The sequence below is a fragment of the Hirundo rustica genome, chromosome 7, assembly GCF_015227805.2.
Source record: "Hirundo rustica isolate bHirRus1 chromosome 7, bHirRus1.pri.v3, whole genome shotgun sequence".
Classification (NCBI taxonomy): domain Eukaryota; kingdom Metazoa; phylum Chordata; class Aves; order Passeriformes; family Hirundinidae; genus Hirundo; species Hirundo rustica.
In genome coordinates, this window is record NC_053456.1 from 16,626,022 (window position 1) to 16,646,904 (window position 20,883).

Consider the following 20,883-nt stretch of genomic DNA (forward strand, 5'->3'; position numbering starts at 1 on the left):
GATTGATGTTTTTCTCTGTGTGTGACAATCAAAGCATGCAGAAAGCATAATTCCTTTACAAATGTAATGTGTCGATTACTTAAGTAGCTGGTTTTATCTTCAGGAGGTAACGGCTTGTGTTGATTGCTGTGTCTTGTTTGATGTTATGTGGATGCATGTTGTGTTGAATTTTTTCACTTACAGTGAAAATTAAGAATTTATTCAAAACTTTGTTCCCCCAATTTTGCTTATAACTATGGAATCAAAATTCTAAATCTATAAAGTTTTTGTGTAAAGGTACCATTTTTTCTCTTAATTTGATGTGCAGTATCTTTTTCTTTTTCATAGTTGTTCTGTTGCCCTTCTGAGTTTACATATATCATGAAGAAGTAAGCTATGTCTTTTCAGTGGAAATTTGGTAATAAAGTAATGAATGTGCTGTTAATTGGCTGTAATGAGGTACACTGATATGGAATTCTGTATATAACAGCAATATTTCTCTTGTTCCTCAAGAAAGGGACATTTAAACTGCTGCCTCCTGTGTTTTTCAATTTCAGCAGTACACAGAACCTGTTTCTACCAATCATTCACACCTGGGACAGTTGTGCTAATTTTTGAATAACTACTCATAAGGCAAAGAGCAAAGTATTTTGTTCACAGCTTTTCCACCTAGGGATCAGAGGTCCGTTTTTTCTCTCACTGTACCAGTGTATCTGCAAAGTACTCCCATAGCCTTTATCTGCAAGTCCTCTTTAGCTGAAAGCTGATGAAGCAAAGGGAAATTGCTGTTTGTGTTGGTGCCAGTTAATCATGCTAGCCCAGCAGCATTTACATTCACACCACTGTAAGAAACACATAGTTAATTGGAGAACTGGCCATATTTTACAGCTGACGAAGGTTAGCATTGCAGCAAGGCTGACTAATGGAAACTTATCTGACTCTTAGCCTGAATGGCTTGTAACAGGTTTGTACCCAGTGTAACACTTGCCTGCTTTCTATTTGACTGCATCTGATAAGATTGCTCTTTAGACTGTGTTGTTTGAGGTGAGGGACAAGAGGATGATGGCTGGATGACCTATTACAAAATAATTTTAGTGACAGAAGGTGCTGTAAAGAAGGGTTTGGGGATTGGGTGTGCGTTTTTTGTGTTTTGTTTGTAAAAACTACATCTTACCCATGAAGTCACAATTACATATGCATTTTTCTGTAAGTTTTGTAATATGCAAAACAAAAGAAAATATTTGGAAACTGCAGAATAACAATGATGGTGAAAATAATTGTTTATTCTTTTTATAGGGGCCACCCACAGATGCTCCTGCAGTCGATACAGCGGAACAGGTTTATATCTCTTCCCTTGCACTGCTGAAAGTAAGTGTTCTGTGTACATACTATGTCTGAATATAATACTGGAGCTAAAGCACCTGGCAGGAGTCCAGAGTTAATGGACTTGTGTTGCCTAAGTGCTGGCCAGACTTATTTTAAAAATAAATTAATACTGATTGGAACCCTCAGAAACTTATTTTAATTAGTTCTCTTTTGTTGGCTTTGTTTTTACTACGTTATAGTTTGTTACAGTTTCTGAAAGTGCTACAAGTTGCAAATTAGCTAGAGTTCAACAAAGGCTGAAAAAAATTACCTGAAATCAAACTTGAACCTTCTGTTAAACATATGGCGTCGTTTGGTCTTAATTCCAGATGTTGAAACATGGTCGTGCTGGTGTCCCTATGGAAGTTATGGGTCTGATGCTTGGGGAATTCGTTGATGATTATACTGTGAGAGTGATTGATGTTTTTGCAATGCCACAGTCTGGAACGGTGAGTTCTTCACATCTAGACCTTGATAATTTTATTTGCTTGTTTGTTTCTTTCCTTAGGGTTTGTTTTTTTTTTTTTTTTAAAGCTTCTTGTGCTTTACCTCATTGAAGCAATCTGAAGGTATAAGCTGTGAGTTATAATACAAAAAGTTTAATCGTTAGAGGGTTTCAGTAAAAAAAAAAAAAAGTAGTCAAAACTTCTTTTTTTATATATATGCAGATGTTATGTCCTTTTTTATGTATAAATATATCGGTATAACATGACTTATAAGACTTACAAATTGATAACTTTCAGAATTCATATACTATGAGTATATGCAGAACGATTCAAAAAGTAAAAGGTTTGATTAGAAGTGTATAATGCCCTTAATTGTGATGGTGCTATATATTTCAAACTTGCTCTCTTTGACACATCTTAGTTGCATGTCTCTAAAATGATACTTCTGTGATTTGAAAAAAAGAAAAAGTATTTGAATTTTGAGTAAGAATATCCATTTTATGAACAGATTAAAGAGACTAGAGAGTAAAGGGGCATAATTGGAATTTATGATGCTTTATTTTTTGTAACTAGAATGAAATGTTCTTAAAACAAGCATGGGATGATTTCTTTGTAACTCAGAGCTGCACTCCATGGAATTTTCAAATTCTTTTGTCGTGAGTTTATTCTATACATGTGCGTAATATAAAAACCTGCAAAAAGCCTATATGTGATATTTATCTTGAATAAAACGTGTAGAGCTGAACTTGGAACAGACAGGAATAAACAAACAAACAGTTTGCAGACCAAACAGATGAGAAAAAGGTGAATTCCTATGTCTATTTAATCATGTTTATTCATATTAAAGATTACTTAAATAGCATTTCAAAATAATCTTTTAGCATTTTAAAAACCAGATTGAAATACATTTCTAAAAATTATATTTTGCATTTAAGGGTGTTCTGTCATGTAGTACTAAAGTATTCAGGTTGCCTTTTTAAACAGATGCTTATGAATATTTTGTTTGTGTGAAGTTACAAGTTAAAAGATAATATTGCTTCGTGTACAACTACTATGATTTTTGTCTGTCTCTTGAATCAGGGTGTCAGTGTGGAGGCAGTTGATCCTGTATTTCAAGCAAAAATGTTGGATATGCTGAAACAGACGGGAAGGTAAGTCACTGCAAGGTGGGCTGACAGTAACAAGTACTCCCTGCACGGTTTTTAGAAGAAACGGCTGCATTTCTGCAAAACTAGTGATCTAAGGGCTATTAATAATGTTTAAAAATAAATAATTGCCCCAGAAATTAGGTGAGTAGCATAGCATGTGATTCAGTCCCCCTCATGCATTTCAATTGTCAGGAGATTGTCACTCCTGTTAAACCTGCAGCTTTGATTATCACCCAGAAAGATTAGAATGCTGCTCAGTTTAGCATAGGTGATTGCCACACAGCACCTGCTTAAAAGATTTTTTTTTTTAATTTAACCCTTTAAAATTTTTTTTTTAATTTTTTGAAGCTATAGTTTATTCATGAGTAATTTTAATGAAAAAAGAGGGAAAATAATTTTGCAAAAGATCCTAGTATTTAAACAAATTTTTATTTCACTCCTACCTCTCAACAGTTGTCGTCTGCTTGCTTAAATTCTTTTACTGTGGGAAAAACTTCAAAATTAATGTTAGCAAAAGGCTCAGCAGCTGAACAGAACAGTGCAAATTGCTTTTTGACTGAGTTCCTAGTTCTACTGCTGGTTTAATTGATATTTAATCCTTTCCCACCGTTGGTTCCCGTTGTCCGTGTCTGAAATGGACTTTCTACCGTGAAAATTCAACCTTCGATGCCAAGGAGTTAAAGAGTAGATATTTACTCAAGTGCTGAAAGGGTAAAAACTGGTTCAGGGAAGGTGTGGTAACAGGGTGAAAAACTGAAAGCATGATCTACCACTGCTAATGTGTATCCCTTAATGATAGCCCCCATTTATTCACGTCCATGTTTTCACTGTACTGTGCTGAGTAATTTAAATATTACTAGTAGTGTTTTTTCACAGCTCATTCTAATTTATGTCATGACATGTTCCTTTTTCTTTTTCTCGTAAGTGTTTGTATTTTTAAAAATCTCAATGTCCTCTTTGTTTCAGACCTGAGATGGTAGTTGGTTGGTATCATAGTCATCCTGGCTTTGGCTGTTGGTTGTCTGGTGTAGATATCAATACTCAGCAGAGCTTTGAAGCCTTATCAGAAAGAGCTGTTGCTGTGGTGGTGGATCCCATTCAGAGTGTAAAAGGAAAGGTATAGTAGGCTGGCTTTTTATTTTTAAGGTACTTCAGTAAGATTTAATACAGAGGCACTGAAATATGTTTAAGTAGTTGATTTTTGGAGGCCCATAATATATTAAAAAAAAAAAAACAAAAAAAACCCAAAAAAACAAAAAAACCCACACCAAAATCTCATTGTAAATGAAAAGATCACTTCCAGTTTTTCTGCGTCTTACACAAGTAGTCCTTAAACAGGCTGGAAATCTTTGACATTGTCAGTACACATAACCAATCATAATCCTCTCTTAATATTTTGCTATTCAGCTGTCACTCAACAGGTTTACAACTAATAGTCCAAGTATACATTGTTTTATATGTTACGTTTTAGCTACAAAATCTGAGATCAATTATTAACAGATTGGAATAGATTCAGCCCCTTAACATGGGTACTAAGAATGCATTGATTTGCAGGCGTTGCAGATGATGATTTTTATTAAAATTCCTATTCCAAATGGTTTGGGCAATAAAACTTTACAGAGAAGTTGATATCAAGCATTTGAATTTTTGAGAAGTGTGCAGATAAATGATTAAGTATGTTAAGTTATTATGGAAAGAGATTAACTTGCAAAGCATATTGGGTTATAGTTGTCCTTTGTTGAAATCTCTTTTGTTCTTGTTTAGTTCTCTTTTTATTTCTTTCTAGCCCCATATGCCATTTTCCTATTTCCTGCCTCATGACAGCAGGGAGCAGCTCTATTATCACCTTCACAGAGCTGTCTGCAAATGTGAGAGGCAATTCGATTTTGCTCAACCACAGGGAGAGTGGATTAGAAAAACTACAGAACGTACAGAAATTGGCTAGGTGGTTTACTGCTTTAAAATACTGCTGAGGTGTTTTGTTTGAGCATGCACTCCCATTGTATTGTAGAATAATTATTGAAATGCGTCATGGTATATGTGGATGATATTCATGTAAATTTATAAATATTTTAAAAGTGTTCATCTTCTATAAAACTGTAGTATCGTATTTCCTGTGAGGCAGATCTTATTAAAGATACCAAACACTATAGGTTCTCTTAATTTCACAGCAGAATGTTCTGAAGCTCCAGTTGCATTTTCAACTGATTTTTTTTTTTTTCAGTTCTGAATTTTATATCAAATACGTTTGTGTAACAGGCAGCTGAAAAATTACTAGCTTCTGGTTGTATGGAAGGTATTAGACATATGTGTAAATTTTGTTCCTTTTTAAATTGCTAAAAGAGTAGAAGAAAATACAAGTAGTCTTGACGGGGGAGGGAAGATGCAATAGAACACTTAATTATTCCTAACTTATTTTTCCTAGAACTTTTATTTTCCCACTCCAATAGAAATGTTGAAATAGGATTCTTTTTGTTTTGTCAAAATACAATTGTCAAGACTATTACTAGTAATTAATTTAGACCTCACTAGCTATTAAATCCATTAAGAAGAAAAGCGTCCCTGTAAGTCATGCTGCTGTTATAACACACTTGCTCACTAAGTGCTTCTTTTTAAAATAAATTTATCGCCACTGTTGTTAACATAGATGTCTATCTTTGAGGTCTTTGAGATATTCAATAAAGTAATCTTTAGCATATTTATTTTGAATGTGAATAAATTTTTGTCCATCTAAGCATTTCTCAGTTACAGCTGCTCTTATGGCATTGCTGCCAGTACTTGAGATTATTGGAAGTCTCATAATGTTTGTTTTTCATACACATTTTTAGCTGCTACAGTCAGATTAAATTACGTTCTCGGGTTTCACTTTAAAAAAAATTTACATCTGTCGTGTTTCTGGCAAGTGCATCCTTTAAAGCTTAGAAATAAAAGAATCTCCCAAATTATGAATACCACTTGTAATTAAGTTCTTGTTTTGGAGGATGTGGAATGCGTTCGAGTTTTATGATCCAGGTTGGCAAGGTCACACTAAAATGTGTTTGGATTTTAGATGAACTGAGAGAAGAGCAGATATATTAGAGTTCAAGGGAGTTTCTTAGGTCATGTTTCAGTGCTTCATGTGCCTGACTAACTTGTCATGGCACCCAGAGCCTCTTCGTGTGCTACAGTACTCAAGCTCAGCCTATTTCAGGAGAGTATCTGCATTTGCTAGCACCAGCAAATGAAGAACCACTTGCAGAGATAATTTTGCTGTTGTAGTAACCACTATACTGGTGGGCTTTAGCTGTGTGAGTCCAAGATCATTACTCATTATACCTTATACTAGCAGGACTGTCTGGCAAAAAAAAATACAATGAACATGTGGCATAGAAGGTTTTAATATGGCATGTTTTGTCTGAGATTAGATGTATTTAAAAGCGAAGCCCAGAATAGCACATTAGCTAATTTTAAAGCTGCCTCAGGGCAGGTCCATGCCCATATAAATTGCCATAGTTTATGGTCAGTGAAGCAGTCATGGTTGTGCTAGTGAAGAATAACTGGGGCAGAGGTTATTTTCATGTGTCAGGAAGTTGCAGTGAATTCTGATGAGGACCCTCAGGTTCACCTTGACTAGCTAAAACATTAAAAAGCAGTTTGCCCTGTTACTGTAGGAAATGAAAATTTGTTAAGGTCTTTGTTAACTGCCTTGTCTCCATACACGTTTTCTACATAGCACAGGGATGTATGATTGCAGATTAAAAATGAGTGTACTTGTAATTCTTGTCAGTTAAAAAAAAAAGCAAACCAGTCATTTTATGTCTTCAAGCCACTGAGCAAATCAAAAAAAGTCATATAAAATCCTTATATAAAAATAAAACCCTCATATAGGTCTGTGGATTAAATGCCAACTGCTTTAATGACATTTTTAGGACTGGGATATTTTTGCATAAATGTAATAGGACACATGAAGGACAAGTAATTCCAAATACCAATCTTACTACTCTACATACATGTTCTTGCACAACAATGTATGTTTTTTTCATGATTGTGTACCATATTTTGCAATATTTAGGCTTATAGTGCTTTAGTTGTCTGTAAAATAAATTCGCAACTTAGCAGTGAGTTTTAACTGAAGGTCAGCGGTCTCAGAACCCAGAGAGGAAAAGCCTTGTTTTGATTTTTTTTGTTGTTTGATTTCTTTTGAAGTCAAAGTAAACATACTGAAATATGGCCAGTGGGGCAACCTGGCTAGCTGTTGTTTCATTTTATACTTATTAATAAACTTTGCTTTTATCCCCTCCAGTTTTCCAGTCTGTGCAATGGAAGCTGTAATACATATTTAGAATATTCCACAGAAGCAGTAATTTCATTAAAGATCTGGAATACAGCTAAATATTGACATTTCATATTTATTTCCAACATACACTTTGAAATGTCTGTATGGAGAACCATAAACCTTTGCCAAATGTTAAAAATAAGTGGGTTTTTTTTGGACCTTAACTTAGCAGCTGTTCATCACCTCTTAAGGAAAATATAACTCACTAAACCCACTGTAACATAGTGTCTTTAACTCCAAAAGCATTAACTTACTGCATTGCATTCACTGTATTGTTATATTAATTTTTTCTTAAAAAGGTGGTATTTTCTTTTTTGAACTGTTTTAAACTTTGGATCCTTACTATAACACCATTTAAAGTTATTTGTTCTTCTGAGAGAGTTAACTGGTTTGCCTTGATTAATTATTGCTTGCATAAGGATTGATAAAATATCCGAAATTGTCACAACTCCATTTTGTACATCTGAGAAGTTTGTTAACACTTGCAGTGTTTAGCAGGATTGGTAGCAAAATCTCTTACTCATACTTTCATTTCTGTTAAGCCATATTTTTTTCCTAGCCAGGCACTGTCAGAAGTATTTGTAGGAAGATTTGTTGGTTTGTGGCAAAATTTTTTTTTTTTTAATTATTATTGTTATTTTTTATTGTTTGCTGAGGGAAATGGTTGTCTTTGCAATAACTTTTTTATAAATTCTGTTTCAATCACCTCAGACAGATAAAAACAAGTATGCTATGCACCTTAATCTTGTGCTTAAACCAGATCCTGCCATGTTCATAAGAGGGCTTTGCTGGGGTACTTTATCCTTCCTTATCTCAAACTCATTCAGATGGTAAAAGAAAATAAATATATACAAGTACATTTGGGTAGTCTGGTAAATCAAAGTAATTCTAGTTGAGAATGATCTCTGTAGATCATCTAGCCCAGCTTTGTGCTGAGCACAGTTTCAACACTGAGTTTAGGTCAGTTCACTTCGTGTTTTGTCCACTTGAGTCTTGAGATTCAACAGCCTCATGGCAATTCCTGTTCCAATCTTTTATTTTTCTTGCAGCTGTTTTTTTCTGCTTGTATGCATATGGTCAGCAGCTCTCTTTTCCGTTTATTACTACTGTCTTCCACCACATACATCATTGAAGAACCTTTTTCTGTGGTCTGAGCCACCTCTTCTGGAATGGAAGGGTTTTTATTTCAAAGAGGCAGAATGTGGGCTGTAGTCTGAAACCATTTTGTGCATGCAGTTTCTTTTCATTGGTAGTTGAAAATTGCTTTCTTTTGTTCAGCTTACGAGATCTTCAGAATTTTGTTCTAAAAGGAGTAAAGAATGTGCTGGACTTTTATCATTTGTTATTTTAGTAATTTTTGAAGTATGAAAGTAATTACTCTTATTGTGCTGAAGGGAGAGAAAGATACATGCTGATTTTATTCTTCTTTTACAAATGGAGATCCTGAGGAGACCTGGAGGACTTGTTTTAGCAGCCTCTTTCCCCGTTTTTGTCCACTGGTACTTGTAAATCTAAGTGACATCCTTTGTGTAATTAGTGATGCATATGAGCATTACGGGTTAATACCTGGTTTCAGGTTTTTTACTTTTTAAAGTAACAGGTGGTCATTTTGAGTACTAACCATGAAAATAATGATTTACAAGTAGTTTTGATCTCTTTTGTGTTCCAGTTTAGATTAAATTGTCTGTATATTATACTGTTTCAGATTGCTGACTTCTGTTTTTATGCTGCAGATCTTCCTAGTTTATCAAGACAAATATGTGTGTGAATGGTTTCATAATTTGGTAATTACCTGTTAGTCTAAAACACTGAAACCAGTAGGAGACAGCAATTTAACAATTAATTTCCTGAATGTTGGAATTACCATCTAGATTCAAGATTTTCTTCAGTCGAACATGTTTTACACCAGTTTTTTGAAAGATTGCATGGTTTTAAACCTCCAGTCTTTTATCAAACTGCTATTATTTTTCCTTTGAACTTGTCTTTTCCCCTTCTTTCTTTGAATTAACCATGGAATTTAAAGAGACTGTTTTTTAAGAAGGCAGAAAAAGAGCAATCCTTGAAATGAGATGTGTGGAGACACTAGCGTAATGCCTGAAATTTAAAATAGCCCATTAAGAATTAAGTTTGTGAGAAGTGCAAGTGGATTGGAGCCACCTAACAAGACTTCTTCAATATACCCAACTCCTCCTCCCCACTTCATGCGCTTGATTTTTTTTTTTTTTGCTTTAGTAAGTCTTCCCTAGGCACAAGTGAATTTAACAGTCTTTAGGGTAGAGTTGAAACTAGTAATTAAAAATGGCTAAACAAACCAGTAAATTGACTATATTGTCACTACTTTGGAGACATGCCTATTTATTGTGAATTATTATGCAGATGGCATTTAGAAGAAAATGTTTTTTAAAACGTAATGCCTACAATTTTGTCAGAATCTTTTATACCTGGAACAACTTCCATCGTCAGAATTGGATTAGCTAATACTTTTCTGTTTTAAATGGAAAAATTCTAAAATGGATAATGTAACTTTGCAGTAGGTAATTTTGATTGACGTATCAAGAGTACATTTCTGAACATTATGCACAGTGTATAGTACGTTTAGATGCCCTCACAGTACTGTGCTACTTCTTGCCATTGATTGGACAGAAACGTTGTGGTTTGATCTAAGGAAGAACTGAGTTTCAATAGGAGCCTGGTTGGGAGAGTAAGGAAGTTGTATGTTTGTGCTGGGTTTGACCACTGTTGATTTAGTAAAGATTGATGTTCTTTTGCCTGGAGAATCATATTTGTAGTAGATGAATTGTGTCTGCATCACAGTGTGGGCCACCTGGCATTCACAGTTCAGGCTGTGTAAACCTAGGCATAAGCTACATAGTTTTATTACTGCCAGTGCATCACTGTTTTATTACATTTTCTAGAGTGGTTATACATATCCAGATTAACTTATTTTCCATATTTTACCTCCTATTTTTAATGGAGTGCTGAAATTGTTAGTAGCAATCCTAATGTTGCAAAATTTGTTATGTAGTGTCCTTTGGACTTGTGATTTAATTAAGTAATGTATGTTTATCTACTAAACAATTTACATAGGTTACTTGAGTTCATGCCCTTCCCTAAAACAGAAAGTTCCAAGACTTTGTTGAAAAGCATTAAATGTTTAATTTGCTTTTGCCGTGGTGGATGTAGAATAGTCCATTTATCTTCATTAAGGGGCATATAGCTTTAAAACTTGTGGCTTGGCTACATGGGAGTTATGGATGCATGCCCTCACTTGTCAAGATAAATGTATTATGCTGTAGTTCTCTTCCCCTTCCAGTGTGGATATTGAAGTTGTACTGCAGATTTGACCACAAGTAAATAATTCTCCAAGGATAGAGAAGGAAAATGCACATACTCATAGGAATATGCTTTCCAGAGCTAAAATTGACATTTTATAAATAATTTCCATGTTGCAAACTTCAAACTCACAATCACAGCAATTCAGTGATATGCATTTGGCATGAGTCAGTTTCAGTTCTTAGTGCTTTTCATTGGAAATGGCATAAAAAGTACGATTTCTTTGAATTTTTTATGTTGTGGGCTTGCTAGGGACAGAAGATGTTCTTCACTTGTAGTTGTCTAACAGTGCATGGCAGCATAAATAACGAAATGGTCATAAACCTGAACTGCACTTCTCTGGTCACATGTTCCATTTCATTTTTAAAGAATCTAGAAACAAACTAAGCACTTGATAACAGGTCAGTTGCAGGTGATAAAAGAGATTTTAGATGGGACATTACTTCTTCTTCCACACCTGGCATAACCACACTCTATCCTTTGCAGTTGCCTTTAAGCTCTGGTATGTTTGTTCATAAACATGTGGCATAAACAATACATTGGTATTTGAATTCCAAGGACACAATGCATTTTTAAAGATATTCACCATATGCCATAGATTCTTCACTGGAAAAATATTGATGTTAGGTTGTTGTTGTTGTTGTTGTTGTTGTTTTTAATTTAAACAAAAAGACTGATTTACGCCTAACTGAAGTTTACCACTAAAACATAGTGGGACTTGAAAAACACAGCTATTTCATTCAAGATTGTTTGGAAATTTAATATTGGAAGGATTTAAGACTCAAGGGTGTAAAGTACTCTTGAATTAATCCTTTCTTTCTTTTTAATACTCCACAAAGTTATGAAGACTGTTTTAGAAAAACTGATAATATTCAGTTGTTATCAGTATTTGATAGTAAGAAACTAAAGAATGATAGCATTCACACTTTCAGGAGAAGCTAAAACAAGTCTGGTTACTAAATATTCTAAATTTTAATCAAGCCATTATTTTTAATAACTGTGTGGAGACTGTAAGAGGCCAGGTTTTTGTCTAGCTAGCAGTTGAGGTGTCCAGTGCTTAGATTGTGAGTAAATTTTAATCCTGTTAATTGTAGCTGTCCTGAAATTTTCACAGGACATAATTGTGAATTTTCTTTCTAAAAATACATTCTATAAACTCTAGTGTGGGCTGTTGACCCCAGGAAAATGCTAAAAAATGCTGTATGGTTATTGTTTTTTAGATTATTATGTATTTTGAAGCTAAGACAGATGTACAAAAAGATACAGTTTTTATTTTGTATTGGCAGCTTCCAAATATTTAGTATCTATTTCCAAGAACTGCAATTAGTAAAGCATCCATGGTACTGAAATCCACACATCCCACAAGCTAATTATATTTGCAAGGTCAGATTGAATACATATTTTCAGAAAAATAAAGGGTTATATAAATGTGTCTTCTACTTGGCTGTTATATCACAGTTTGTTGATCTGGAGTATAATGTGTACAATTCACAAATTTGTCTGATAACAGAAAGTGGTGTGTGATTGTGTTTATTTTACTAACCAGTATATTCACAGCAATCACTTCCAAATATCTCTCCAGTAAAGATGTGTTAATTACAAAACAGACAAGGTCTTCTATTATATTAAAGCTACTAACAAGAAGACAGCAGGAATCACACATGTAAATAGCATCATCAACCCCTATTTTAGTCCTCTGTTTTGATCTGTGAGTTGCGCATAGACCAAAGGTGCTATTAAAGACTCAGTATATGAAATAGGCAGCATTATATGAACAAAATTTATTCAACAAGAAAACAGACCTTTAACATGAATTTAACAAGCCTGAGAAATTATAAACTCTCATATGCTGCAGATTCATGCAGTGATAATAAACAAAAAAGGAAAGTAAGAGGTTTCCTTAAGCTAGCCAAACTGCTAATGGTTTTGTTATAAGCTGTCTGCTGTTGAAATGACCTCTGAAAAGTCTGGAGACACTTACACAAGGAAAAATTAAATGGTCAGAGTGGTGAAAGAGTTGCACTATGGAAGTGCATTTAAAAAAAAAATTACCTTCGAGTTCCTGGAAAACATCCTAATAGCATTGAGTTCTGTTTAACTTTTTAATGTCTTTACAGGAAAGGAATTTAGCATGAAGCTTGGAAACAAATTTTTACTACAAGAGTACATGCTGCATTATATAGATTATTTAAGTACAATGAAAGCTTAAAATTTTTGGTTGGGAAATACTGACTTTTTACAATAAAAATCTAAGCAACTGAGTGGTGGTTTGTAGGGTTTAATTAATCCTTAGAAGTTCTTTGTTCAAAATACTGTGTCTAAAATTTCCATGGTAGAATAGGGGGTAACCATGTTTCTGTCATCAGCCTGCATCATTCTTTACTTCGAAATACACAAACATAGAGAGGAGACTTCAACTTGTACACACCTCCAAGTGCTCACTGGGGCTTTTTTCTTGGATCTTACTGTGGCATAATTAACACCTACTTCACCCATTGCTCATTAGTACACTGGACATTAATGAGTCTATTTATTTTTATGTAATCCTCTAAAGGCGAGACTGATTTGTGCTCACTGTGAAAAAAGCAACTATATTTCATAGAAGTGAATATGTAGTTTTATTGTTGTATTTATGTTTTTATTGTGTATTAGGTCTAAATTTAGCCTCCAGGTTGCTGAGCATGTTAGTTTCTTTAAGACGGTTGCTATAGTGATAGCAGCAAATTCCTTTAATCTTAGTGTAGTTAAAGTATTTAGTTACCATTGGTCATCAGAGTGCAGCTAAGATGAAAAATAGCATTTGCCCATGTACTTTTTGTTCTCCTCTGAGATTGCAGGAATTGTCATTTTATCCCTTGTAAAAGCATAATATTTGGTATTTGTGATTTCAGTTTTTCATACTGGTTTCTGTAATACAGATTTATATTTGTTCTACTTAGGAAATACTTGCACATCATTCCTTCAGGAGGACAGATAGAGTGTATTCCCATGCAGCTTGTACCTAAAACATAATGAAAGTTACTTCTGATCAGAATTAAGATGTTTGAGCAATGTTCAGTATTACTCATAAATAATTCAGGAACTTGTTCTCATATTTTAATGTGAAACTTAACTAATCTGAAAACTCTAACTGGAAAGTTTAGTAATTTTTTTTATTATTATTATTATTTTACATGGCTCAAGCCCTTAAACAAATCCAAGCTGGACAATGCCATTCTTTTGGCTCAACATCATCTAGTAAAGTTCTCAGTTAAATTTAAGTCTAGAAGCGGGGCTGTTGGTGAGCTATAAAGCAACTCCTTGTCATTCTAGTATACTGCCAAGTTCATGTTTCTTGCTCCTCAGGGTAAATTTTTGCTTGCTTAGTTTTTTTCCATTATCTAGCTAGTCTCTGGAGAACTGGTGGTGCGCTTTTTTTTTTTTTTTTCTTGCTTTGCTTGACTTTTTAATTTATCCTGCCTGTTTATTACAGTTGGGCATTTCCAGGTGTTGATGAATTAGAGCATCTGGTTAAAATGGAATACAAAGATACATACAAAAGCTTGTCACAAGTGTTCTAAGATAGAGAAAAATGGTAAAAAAGTAAAAAAGAAACCAATTACTACTTACGTTATGAGAAAGAATGTATAGATATATAGTAGCTGTTTTAGATATCTTTGAGAATTCTTCTAAATGTAATTCCTTTTTTTGTAGCAATGGTATCAGCATACTTCTGCTGCATTTTAAATCCGAATTGTGGGGGGTTTTTTTGTTCAGAAAAAAAAAATCACTGGTAACTCACTTTAATTAGGTCACAACTGAAATTTTTGAATAAAGAAAGTCTTTTTTAGGAAGGTTTGATGCATGCAGTTTGAGAACATGGTATATGCAGGTGGATCTGGCCAACAGCTGAGAGACCAAGCAATAGCCCTTAGTGGCACTCACTCAGTCAACACCACCGTCTCACCTGGGTCTCAAAAGTAAATCACAACAGGTGACAAGTTTTGGGGGGTTTTTTGTTTACACCTGATGATTTTATTTTTTTTTTGTTATAAATACTTACCATTTCATTTCCACATGAAGGACCTTAATATTTTTTCTCATAATCCTAAAAACTGCACATTATTTAGTTATTAATATTTGTGTAAATGGAGAGGAAGGCGCTGGAACAAGGTGGGAGACTCAGTGTCACTTCCTCTGCAGACTTACAGTGACGGTGGTTGATTTCTTGTTTGTTCAACATAAACCAGGTTCAAGTCTAATTCCTCAAAATATCAAACCAGCCATGTAAATGCATCTGTTGTTGTCCAACTCATAGTACAGAGAAGAAAAGAATAAAAATTATTATAGAAAAGCTGTTAAAAGGAGATTTAAATTAGTAACTCTTTGAACATATGCAGACAAGATGCCTGCAAAGTCTGCCTGGTACTGTTTTAGTGGATATGCAAGGCTGCGCTGGTTCAGTTAAAAGACTGGAACCTAAACAGGAATTATTCTTGCAGTTATGAACCTGTGCTGGTCAGGACACAATAAGAGTAGGTTTGAGTGTATTGTTGGTACGTTCTTAGGTCTATCTCGGCTCCTATAGGTTTTGGATAGGGGTGGGGGTTTTATTGCATGCGACCATGAATTTCTCTTTCCAGAAATTTTCGTCAACAAATTTAGCACAGGACAGAGTAAGAATCAGTGATGGGTTTACATTATTTGCCATAAAATGGCACTGAATACTGCCTACCGTGTACCTTTAAATCATAAATGACCTTGGTTTTCTTTTTCTCTATTTTTTACTCCTGAGTATGACACTGACAAGGACTTTTTAATCCATCAGACAGTTTATAGACCCTTTCGTAGTCACAAGAAGCAAAAAGCATCTGACTAGAAGGGAATACATGGGGCAAGTTCCTTGCTGGCTATAATTTTGTTGTCATTTCAAGTATTGTGGTAGTATAATTGATGTGACAGGACTGGGCTTTAGACTTGGTCCCTTAGCTTGTGCTCACTTTCAGTTTTAGTCTCTCTCTGTCATTCATTTTGATTGGATAAGATTTAGGTGACAAACATATGCATAGTTTTGAGGCTTAGAGTAAGCGTACACAAAATTCAATGTTATATGGTGATATAATGTATATAAAACTTACAGCTCCATGGAAAAGGTAATAATTGGTGTCACCTTACAATACAATGTAGTGTAGTGTGCTGATCACATAGCCAGCAGGAGGTTCTTTTTTATTAATATTATAATTAAATGATTTTCTGGATAAAGGCCAAAAACAGATGAGAGTTGATTGTACCTTGTCCACTGTTGCTTGGCTCTATTAGTTGCATTTTCTAAAAAGAATTGACTTGACATCTTGTTTTTACAGGTTGTTATTGATGCCTTCAGATTGATCAATGCTAATATGATGGTCTTGGGACATGAACCAAGACAAACAACTTCAAATCTGGGTCACTTAAACAAGCCATCTATCCAGGTAAACCTAGGGCTGATAGTCCTATAAATTGCAAGATTAATTCATCAATTTTGGGGGAAGGTGCTTAAAACAGTAGGTTACAAGTTATTTATTGTTCTCTCTATTGCATTTTTTCACATGCATTTATAATTGATATGATTCATCAATGGATATGTATTTGTGAGGGGTTTAAGATTAAACCCTAAATTAGCTACCTAGGTGTGAATGTGTGTATTTAATGTGTACAGCAAAGATTCAAGTATAAATTTATGGAAACACAAACTTTTAAAAGGGACAGTTGATGACATAACATGTGATGCAAGACAGGTGCTGTTTTCAGTCCTGCTGAAAAACTGCTGCTTAACAACATCTCCGCTTTCTTCAAGATAAGTTACTCATGAGTGAATTATGGAAAAAGTTCTCCCTTTTCTTTTTATTCTAATTTTGTAGAGGTTCTTGCTTATTATGTAATCTAGATTAAACTTTGTATTGTGTCTTAAATAATTAATCAATGATTTTTATGTAATGCAGTAATTTGTTGAAAAAATGGTGCAGGAGGATATTCAATGGATAAAATAGATGCCTGATTGGCTTCTGCTGTAATGTTTCTTTTGAATACACATTTGTGAAACTTAAATACTCAAAGTTTGATTTTGGAAGTTGACTTTCACTAAAAAAAACCAAAAGTTTTGGTCTTCACTGAAGCAAACCTTTATTTTGAGCAATAGCTTCTATCCTGAAACAAGTATCCTCTGGAGTGATTAATGCTTTTATCCCTGTCATTCTTCTGCCTCAATGTTTTTTCCTTTAAAAAACTTTTCCCCCTTACTATGTATTCTAAAGGCATGTGTCCTTGAAACTATTAAGCCCAGTTCCTGCTTTTTGTCCATTACTTGAACAGTAGAAGTAATATTTTGTTAGGTAAACATCCAAGAAAAAGACCATGTACTAGTCAGAGCAGAGCTGAAATAACTGCTGAACTCGTGCTCCGAGAGAGCTGTGATCTGGGAGGTCCTAGACCACCATAGCCCTAGCTTAAAAAAGATAAGTTGGTGTTGTTGTTACTAATACATTCAAACTCTTTGCTGTTGATAAAACTGCTAGCAAAAAAGCATCTTAAAATTTAAGAATGTCTGCTTCAGGAGGCTGTATTTTACTTTTGATTTTTGAGTTTGTCAAAACTGCAAACAATAATGAGTATGAAATAAGCAGCTAATACTCTTGATTGGTTGTAGGCAAGCCCATGCTTGCATGTTTCAGGGCTTTTCTAACTCAGCTTTTCTAGACCATGTGTAATGCTTTCCCTTGGAAACCCCTGCAGTATTGTTCAGCTTCATTATTTTAAGATCACTGTCACTACAGCATGGCATATTTTGGCCATGGGATTTTGGGTTTCTCTTATTAGAATGGGTAGTTTTTGTTTGTGTTGATTTTTTGCAGGCTGGCAATGAGCTGTTGCAAATGTCACTGTTAAGATAAAAATCAAAATTTTAAATGATGCTCTGTTCCTAAAGCTGCAAGAGCTCTTGCATTGTTGTTCTGCTTTTATTTTAAGCAGAACAATTTTATTTTAATAAAATTCTGACCCAGTTGAGGACTGAAGCAAACTAAATATTGATTTCAGCTGGGCTAGAAGCAGGAATTATAAGACATTACTTAAAAATCTCAGGAAGAAGAATAATACAATAGCTTTGGCTTCATTCCCTTTTTGCATGTGTGGTTTTTTCTTGTGTTCCCTTACCAACAGCTTTTTTACAGTTGTTAACTTTTACATCTGCCCACTCTTTCAAAAGGTAGGTTTTGGAAGGGGGGAGGAAAGGGAGAGGATAGTGGGAGAAGGCAAACCTGTTTGTCAAATTTTAAGAACTTGAGAAAACTTCCTAAATTTCTACATCTGAGTTTATACACAAACAACAAAACCTCATCTGCAGTCATTTTGAGTAAGATAAGAAAATGACAGTGAAAATTACTTGCTAGTAGTTTCAACTATAATTTCCTTTGTTGATGATAAAACCTGTATTTTACAAGTTTAATTAAAATAAGTTGCACAAGTAATGGTTTTATGTGAGTGCTAATTCTCATAACTTTTCAAGTACAGTTTTATCTTTGTATATGTGTTTGCAATAGAAATGTGTTTAAAGTGTTTGTGTGAAAACAGTTTCAACTTTCATACAGGTGATTTTGTAATGCTGAAATACTGTTGCATAAGATGCAAATACACGTTCATTTTGTAAAGCTCTAAATATATATTTAAACATAAATAGGTGGAATGCTTGAAATAGAAGAAGTATTTATCACTAATTCAGCATATTTTACATATGATTTTTTGTATCTTGTTTGTAAATGTATACTTCATATGTGAAATTTTATATGAAAATAGACTCTATTAGTTGTGATGAGGATAGATCATGGAATTTTACCTGCCCAAATATTAATACAACTCACACTTAAATCATAAATGTAAAAGAAAATATCTAATCTGTGTGAGCAAAATAGAAAATACATGCATACAGCTATCAGAAAAACTAATCTCAGTTGATCAGATTGTATTTGCAGAGGGTATAATTATAGTGAAAAAGGTGATTTGTTTTTTTCTTTATTTACAGTTAAAAATAAAATTAGTTTTAATATCCAAGGTTAATTTGATGCATGTTGTCTAACTGAGGTTTTTGCTTGCTTCAGTTAATCCCTCTTCATATTGTACCCTGGAGAATAAACTTGGGAATGTTGACAGTGGTTATAAATAAATAGAGAGCAAATAGTCTTTTGTTTGTAAAAGAATGTTTTAATAGACTATTTTAATAGGAGTGGTAACCAAATTATTGAGAGAGGAAGGATTTGAGAGAAATATGTTTATGCATATGTATCGGTCAAATGTTTGAAGGCAGTTACCATTTTTTCTTATTATAGTTGCTTCTGTGTGAAAAAAAATCTGGTTTAGAAATAGAAAGCATAACTGTCAGTTAATGAACACAAAAAGAGAAATAGAACCAGGTATATTTATTTCATATCTCCTTATAGTCTCTGTATTTTTTTCTTCATGTTTTTTCTTTTATTTAAGTGATGTTTAAAGATATTTGTATTGAAATTAGCTTTCTCCTTCTGATATTTCTTCATTCCAGTGGTGGGTGATTTAACTTAATTTCTCCCTTGAATTTTGCAGGCACTAATCCATGGACTAAACAGACATTACTATTCCATCACCATCAACTACAGGAAGAATGAACTAGAACAGAAGGTAATTGTTTAATTCAGAGTACCAGGAACATTATACAAGCTACTTAAAATTTGTGGCAATATTCTGATTTCTACAGCTGTTACTTTCAGTGATTGTTTTAACTCTCCTGGAATAGGTGGCTTCTCTTCCATAAAGCACTTGAATGTACAGTCATGGTGATGAAACTTTCCAAAACCACATTCTAATGACCATATGAATAATTTGAAAACATTTTTGTCCACCTTATGGAAAGCTGCCATGCTGTTCTCTGCACCTAAGTTTGTCCAAAGTTTCAAGTTTTCAGTGGTGAAGTTGAAAGACATACTAGCTGCCTTCGGTTTTCACATGCTGGAATTCCTGAAGCTAGGAGAATTTTTAACTGTGTTTTCCAAAATGGAATGGGTAATCAAGAGATGTTGGGTTATTATTTGCTGTAATCACTTTGACAGAAGGTACTTCCAGTTGGTGCGATTGGAATTCCCCAAGGCATCACTGAATATCAGGAAGTAGTGATGTCCTGCATTTACAGAAGAAATATTATGGAGTTACTGATATCAAATGTTTGTTGTTATTTTTGCATCAAACTTCTTCAGGTTACATGCAAAATCTAGCTTGAGAGTCTCAACCAGTAAAACAAAAAGGAAGAAAGAAAGCTTACTTATAATCTACAGAGGTTAATTCTCAAAAAGCCAGATTCCATCATCTGTGTGTGTTCTCTGATATGTCTGTGTCTCTTCATGGCCTTGTTAGGGTTATAAATTGATCTCAAAGCTTATGATAAAATGGTCAGAATAGTTTTTTTCACAGAATTCAAACTTTTTGAGTTACAACTAATAAGAAAAAAAAAAAAAAACAGTTTCAAAAAGTGGAGGAATATGTGTGCAAATTTAGGAGTTGGAAAGAGTGTGTGAAATGAACAACCATTTTTAGTTCAGGATCAGACTTCCAAGACCTCACTGTTAATGAAAAGAGTAACTGACTCAACAAAACCGGCTCTCAGGAAACGTCCTTGGGGCTTCCGGGGAGTTATTGTTTCCAGTCAAATGCAACAATTTGGCAAATCCAGTCATGTCTGAAGCTCCAAGTGTATACCTTCGACAATGGCTTTACATAAATCAGTTATTACCTTTGCAAGCAGGAGAGTAATCTGACCAAGTTAGGAAGACTTTAATCTGTGAGGTAACAACTCTCTCTCACATCTTTCATGAGGCAGCTTCATCCATATCTCAAACCCCCCTCGTGGTGGTGGTGATCTGTTATCTCCATCTGTGGTAAGAAGAGTACACACTTCATGTATTAGATTAGGAGCTCATCACACCAAACCTTAATTTTAAAATCAAGATAGCCTAGCTAAAGTGTCCATATGCAGTTTGCCTACGACTCCTTCTGTCAGTAGCTAAGATCTTGCTAACACAAATTGTGACACAAACCTTCAACTCAGTTCACATGTTCCAAAGCCAGGTTTCTTTGGAAGCTCTGCATAGGGTGAAACAGGTACTTCTATTCAGGTGATAGCAATTACAGGGATTACCATTTCTCAAAAATGTCTAGTAAATGTTCACAAATTGAAGGCAAGCTGAACTGTTTGCTCCCTACAGTCATCAAGTGTGCAGGAGATCCACAAACTACACTTCCTTATGTATGAAAATAA

General features: G+C 34.3%; 1 protein-coding gene across 2 annotated transcripts in view; it reads left to right on the plus strand.

The window, feature by feature from the left end:
* PSMD14 (proteasome 26S subunit, non-ATPase 14) overlaps nucleotides 1–20,883 on the plus strand; it is a 46,480-nt gene that overhangs the window by 20,929 nt on the left and 4,668 nt on the right. For both annotated transcript variants that reach the window (XM_040069861.2, XM_040069862.2), the window contains 6 exons: nucleotides 1,276–1,347; nucleotides 1,674–1,793; nucleotides 2,871–2,941; nucleotides 3,905–4,055; nucleotides 15,929–16,036; nucleotides 19,179–19,253. In XM_040069861.2, the coding sequence (XP_039925795.1) occupies nucleotides 1,276–1,347; nucleotides 1,674–1,793; nucleotides 2,871–2,941; nucleotides 3,905–4,055; nucleotides 15,929–16,036; nucleotides 19,179–19,253 (597 nt within the window). The remainder of the gene's footprint in view (nucleotides 1–1,275; nucleotides 1,348–1,673; nucleotides 1,794–2,870; nucleotides 2,942–3,904; nucleotides 4,056–15,928; nucleotides 16,037–19,178; nucleotides 19,254–20,883) is intronic.